Source organism: Schistocerca cancellata, unplaced genomic scaffold (assembly GCF_023864275.1).
Source record: "Schistocerca cancellata isolate TAMUIC-IGC-003103 unplaced genomic scaffold, iqSchCanc2.1 HiC_scaffold_842, whole genome shotgun sequence".
Lineage (NCBI taxonomy): Eukaryota > Metazoa > Arthropoda > Insecta > Orthoptera > Acrididae > Schistocerca > Schistocerca cancellata.
In genome coordinates, this window is record NW_026046853.1 from 1 (window position 1) to 5,635 (window position 5,635).

The window sequence follows — 5,635 nt, forward strand, 5'->3', positions numbered from 1 at the left end:
GGCTGTGCAGTCATTCCACGTAGTGGTATTGATGTGTCACAGAGACCTGCACCATCGCAACGTCTTTGTGATTTAATGACAGAAATTGCCAAATCCCATGATTTGTCTAAGCAGGAGCTGCTATCTCTATTAATTAAATTCAAATTTCAATTTATTCTTTCGCTACTGAGTCCCATAAAGATGAAGTTGAGGCTAAAATTTCAACATTATCATACACTGTAGAGTGCCCAGTGTCAATACAGTACTCCGCCACTGCAGATTTCTTATCTTGGACAAATCATGGAATCCAGCAATGTCTGTAATTAAATCACAAAAACGTCGCGACAGTGTAGCTCTCCGTGACACATCGTTATCACCGTGAGGAATGACTGCGCAGCCATAGATTTAATTTCCATGCATATGTTACACCTCTTTGCCACCTATCAACGTCTCTGGCACCTTGTGTATCTTTGGCCGCATACGCTGTGGTTCGGTACTTGGGTTTAAAAGGACAGAGCAAGTGCTGGAGTGTTAGTCACCTCGGCTTACTCTGAAGATTGCTGGATGGCATTCAGCCTAGAAGAAGAAGCTGAATTTATGCAGCTGCATTCCGAAAACTTTATGGAACAGTCTTTACACCGCAAAAACATGAAAATGCACATCAAGCATTGCTTGTTTACAAACTTGAAAAGTATGGCATTAGAGGCAGTGCCTGACAATAGCTTAAATGCTACTTATGAACCAGAATGGAAAGAGTTAGCATCTCTTCTAATGGTGCATATTATTTTTCTGGCTGGAAAAAAAGTCTCTGAGTGTTCCAAAAGGTTCCATATTAGGCCCTGTCTTCTTTCTCTTCTCTGTTAGTTACTTATGATTAAATATGAGCTCCTCATCAGCTCTGTTCACAGATGATCCTTCTGTCTTACTTGAAGATCAGGACATAGACAAAATTCCCAAATCTGTGATCAGTACCCTCATTCCCTTAGAAACTTGGTTTCAGCTAAATAGGTTGAATCTAAACATATCTAAGACTCGCATGATGCAGTCCAAAACCAAACAGTCAAAATGTGAGCAGTTTAAGGTACACAACAACCAAGATACAGAAGAAGTTGACTCAGTCAAATTCTCAGGTTTAAATGTAGATAAAAATTTGAGCTGGCACGCACACATTGAATACCTAGCAAACAGACTGAGCAGCTTTGCATTTTCAGTGCAAATATTATCAATGGCAACTGACATAGACACACAAAAAGTAGCAGATACAAGGTACTTTGAATCAATTATTAGGCATGGTATTGTTTTTTGGAGTAACTTGACAGACATAGTGCAGATACTAAAAATACAGAATAAAAATCATTCAAAATATGTGCACTGCAAATCACAAAGAACCATGTTCACCATTATTTAGGAAACTAAAGTATTAACTCTGCCATCCTTATACATACAGTATATGAGATTATTATATTTTTGTACACCACACGTGAATTATTTGAGGGAAGCTATTTTGTCCATTCACATGATACTAGAAACAAAGAAAATTTTATGCTCCCCACCCACTGTCTCATACTGTATGCCCAGGGACCTCAATACATGGGAATGAAAATTTGTAATAAATTAAAAAAGAACAAGTTGATACAGATGAATTTAGGTCACACTTAAAAGAAAGCTATATGAGGTACTACCACTGAAGTGTTACTACTCAGTGGACGAATTCATGCAGGACAAACTGGAAAATTGAGCTGGATACAATGTGTTACATACTCCAAGAAATATCCTTATAGTGTTATTATTTATTGTAGTGCTATTATTTATTAGTGTAAAATTAATTGTAGCTGTATTATAAATGTTTGACATGTCTACTGTATGCAAACCAAATGGATTGCAAATGTACGTCATGAGATGAATAAAACACATTTCACACAATTCTCTCTCTGTGAGTCATCAGTTCTTTTCTTGAATGGCAATTGTGAGTGAATATTTGATACATCAGGTTTTCATACCTTGTGTTTATATTCAAATTTAGCCAAGACATTGCATTTTTGCCGGTCAGAGGGACATCATAGTTGGTCGCGTTTAAAAAATTGAAAGTACTTCTGATGCAGTTCATCAGACATTTTATTTCATTTGACTTATTGTTCCTATTTCACTCAAAGGAAGTATTGTTAGCTAAGCATTGTATAATAGTGTACTTACACCAGACCTACACACCTGTGTCTGTCTATAAAGTGTCTAGATTACCATGGCACCTTGAGAAAAGTAACTACTGGTACAGATCAAAAGACGGTAAAACTATTAATAATTTAAGATCCATTAAAGTCACTGTAGTAATAATATATACTGTTCATCCTGTCAGCATATATTTTCCACTGAATAATCCAAGTTCAGTGCTGGTACCCTCATCACATACTTACTATTTGTTCTTTTACATAAAATAAGGGAAAGGCAACTGCTTACTATAGAGGACTGGTGCGTGGCACACACAAACATTTTATAGAAAATGGTTTTTGAACCCTTACTCTTTGTCTAGTAAGAGCAACACCTTCACACACACAACCACACAAACACCAAAACATCTATAAGTTTGGGTCTTTGTGTGAGTGAATGTGTTAATTTTTACTAGAAAAAGACCAAGAGCTCAAAAGCTAGTGTTAACAGTTTTCTGTTACGTGTTTCTGTGTAATAGACATCAATCCTCTATAGGTAAATGGTTGCCTTACCCTTATTTTACACATTTTTCCTTTCAGGAATTTCCATTATTGCCCTACTTGTTCCTTTTATAATTTTTAACAGATTTAGTGTGAAATAAGACTGTCTAATCATGTAAACTCCTACTGTGTTCACCTATCCCTTGTAATCTAAGTTACACCATTTAACATGTACAGTCAAGACTGACTAGTGCAGATGAATGAAGCTGTTACTAGTTCATTTAAAGGCAAATACATTGAACATATTTCTTTTTTTTTTCTTTTTTTCACTCTCTCTCTCTCTCTCTCTCTCTCTCTCTCTCTCTCTCTCTCTCTCTCTCTCTCTCCCACACACACACGCACACACTTTATATCTTGTTTAAAAATCTACTCACCAAATGGTGGCAGAACACACATAAAAGACTGTTGTGATTGGTAAGCTTTCCAAGCAAGTGGCTCCTTCTTCAGACAGAAGGGTTGATATCTTGTTTGAAAGTTACAGTACCAAATTAGTTTATTTTGTGTAAATAATGTCATAGCCATTATGACTGTAGGAAATCAAAAACAGATATGTAATATTAGAATGGTAAACACACAGTTATGTGCAAGATTCAAATGTTTTGGTCTGCTTTTTTTTTTTTTTCCACCCCCAAAGTGTTCACATTATTTCTGCAACATAAGTAATGTATCACATATAGCATATTGATTACACAATACATTTCCACTTTATACAGGTTTGTTTAATCTCTTAATGGATTAAAAAAAGTCTGTTCTTTGTGAGTTAGTCTTTTATTAACACTCTATCAAAAAGAAAATTCACTCAAGGAAAGTGTAAAATTTACAAGGAAACACAGTGCCTGGCCAGTACTTAAATTTAGAAGGCAAAATTCCAAATACTGGTGATAGACACTTTTACAAGTAGAGAGAAATAAATGTAGCTTTCAGAACTGTTATTTCCTTCCTCAGGGAGGATGGAGGGTGGAAATGAGGGGCAAGAGACTCAGAATCCAGGTTGAGAGGGACCTAACAGGAATGTGCCACATAGGTTCTGAGTGACATTCTCCTCCTTTCCAATCTCACCTAACAATTCTTGTTTCTTCTCTGTTGAAGGGAAAAGCAGTTCGAGAAGCTTTCTCTACCTTTAAATGTGTCTCTTGGCAGTACTTACGATTTGCCTACTAAAGGTAAGTACCATCCATTTATTACTCTCTAAGATCTGAAATCAGCACTTTGAATAATATTGAGTAATTCCATGGGAAAATCTCATTAATCATGTTCTCCTACAACAATATTACATTCGTGTTATTTTAAGACTATGCACATTACAATGTTTAGTATGAATAAACATTGCTGCAAACTCCTTTTGATGCATTTTAGAAGTGGGGAAGTCTGGAATGGAAGAATCAAGCTCCTCATCAGAGACATCTCCCTCAGGAGCTAGAAAACCATTTCCATCTCGAAAATCAAAAAGTAAAGGCCAGGTTCTTGGAAAAAGACAAGTTCGCAGCAGTAGTGGATATTCTAGCCACACAGAAGAAACTACATTCAGGTATGTGAGGTCAGACAACTTTTTTAGCACATCACTTTCTTAAACAATGTCAAATAACATGAACTGATATCAGTTTCAGTGATCGGATACATCCCCCTTCGAGATTTTCTGATTCTCATTCCCATGAGTTGAGTGAAGCGGAATGTGACATGAGTAAGATGGGCAGAAAATCTGGTCGTAGTGGTGCAAGCACCAGACTTAGTAGGGAAACATCCTTCCAGATAGATGTCTAGCTGTTTACTGTGCCTTGCACACATTGCTCTTCTGCAAAATGTGTCCATGTCTGTCGGCCGAGGCAACTTTTGAAAAGCAGTGGCTTCCATGGCATATACATAATTTTTATAATCACACTGAGTGCGTGTGTATGTGCTAAAACCCTGATAGTTCAAAGTAGTTGAACAGAAATACAAATATGTCTTTCATTTTATATAAGTGAACACCTGGTGAATTATCACAAACTATTGGTGATCATGCGACTGTTTTGGCTAAAATGAACACTGTGAGATGTGAATAATTATAATAATAATAATAAAAACTCAGGACACACCAAATTGATATCATCGTGCCTCATGTGGCAACTCCATTTAACTTTTAGTCCTTCACCCATAAGCAAATGTCTGTTGTATTTTTTATTGTCTGCTGGTATACCTATGAAATTTACACACAGGAAACATTGAGCTATCAGTTTGAGTCGACTCATACACCTGCAATATTCATGGTTATTCACACCTATCCAAATGTATTCAGTTATAATGCATCAATACCCAAATATGTTCACTGCCATATGAATGTTCAAATGTTGTTGTTTATAATGAAGATCTTCGGTTTGAATGAGATTTGTTATATGACTTTTTGGTGAAAAATATTTTAATACCTAGCGTATAATGTTGAATGGTATCCCAATCTTCCAATCTGAATGCTTCTATATACTGCCAGAAAGGCAGTCTCATCACTCCATTACTGCAGAGACTGGATATTATGTGACTAGATATTAAAATACTGAGTTGTGATACTTATGAGATGAAATGTATGTATGTATGTATGTATGTATGTTGCATTGAGTTTTGAGACATGTAAAATGAAGTGTATGTATATTTGTTGATATTTAAGTAAAATTTTAAATATAATGACTGTTTATATGATTATTAAATGTTATATTGTATTTTGCATGTTGCAAATTTTTGGTAACACAATAAAGAAAATGCTCAACAGCTAAATAGATTTATGTAAATGAAGACTACTAGAAGTATTCACTCTTCCATAGAGTAGTGATTTTGGAGCACTTGAATAATTTTACATACCAAAGACAGCACAAGATTCAGCTTAGCACTAATACATACTTTGTTTCAAGTAATAAGTACATATGGGCATTATCAATGTAACTGTTCCTCAGCAGAACAATGACAGCATGAGGTTTTAAAAG

General features: G+C 35.6%; 1 protein-coding gene across 1 annotated transcript; it reads left to right on the forward strand.

The window, feature by feature from the left end:
* The first annotated feature begins 3,193 nt into the window (after positions 1-3,193).
* Positions 3,194-5,364, forward strand: LOC126147080 (uncharacterized). Its single transcript, XM_049915666.1, has 2 exons — positions 3,194-4,212; positions 4,286-5,364. The coding sequence occupies exons 1-2, from the start codon at positions 4,058-4,060 to the stop codon at positions 4,443-4,445; spliced, it is 315 nt and encodes a 104-aa protein (XP_049771623.1). The 5' UTR covers positions 3,194-4,057; the 3' UTR covers positions 4,446-5,364.
* Positions 5,365-5,635: the final 271 nt, after the last annotated feature.

Bases quoted from the DNA above. Each gene is read 5' to 3' on its own strand.
- LOC126147080 (XM_049915666.1), top strand. From the start codon at position 4,058: ATGGAAGAATCAAGCTCCTCATCAGAGACATCTCCCTCAGGAGCTAGA. The intron at 4,213-4,285 runs GTATGTGAGGTC...AACTGATATCAG, and splicing joins ACAGAAGAAACTACATTCAG to TTTCAGTGATCGGATACATC.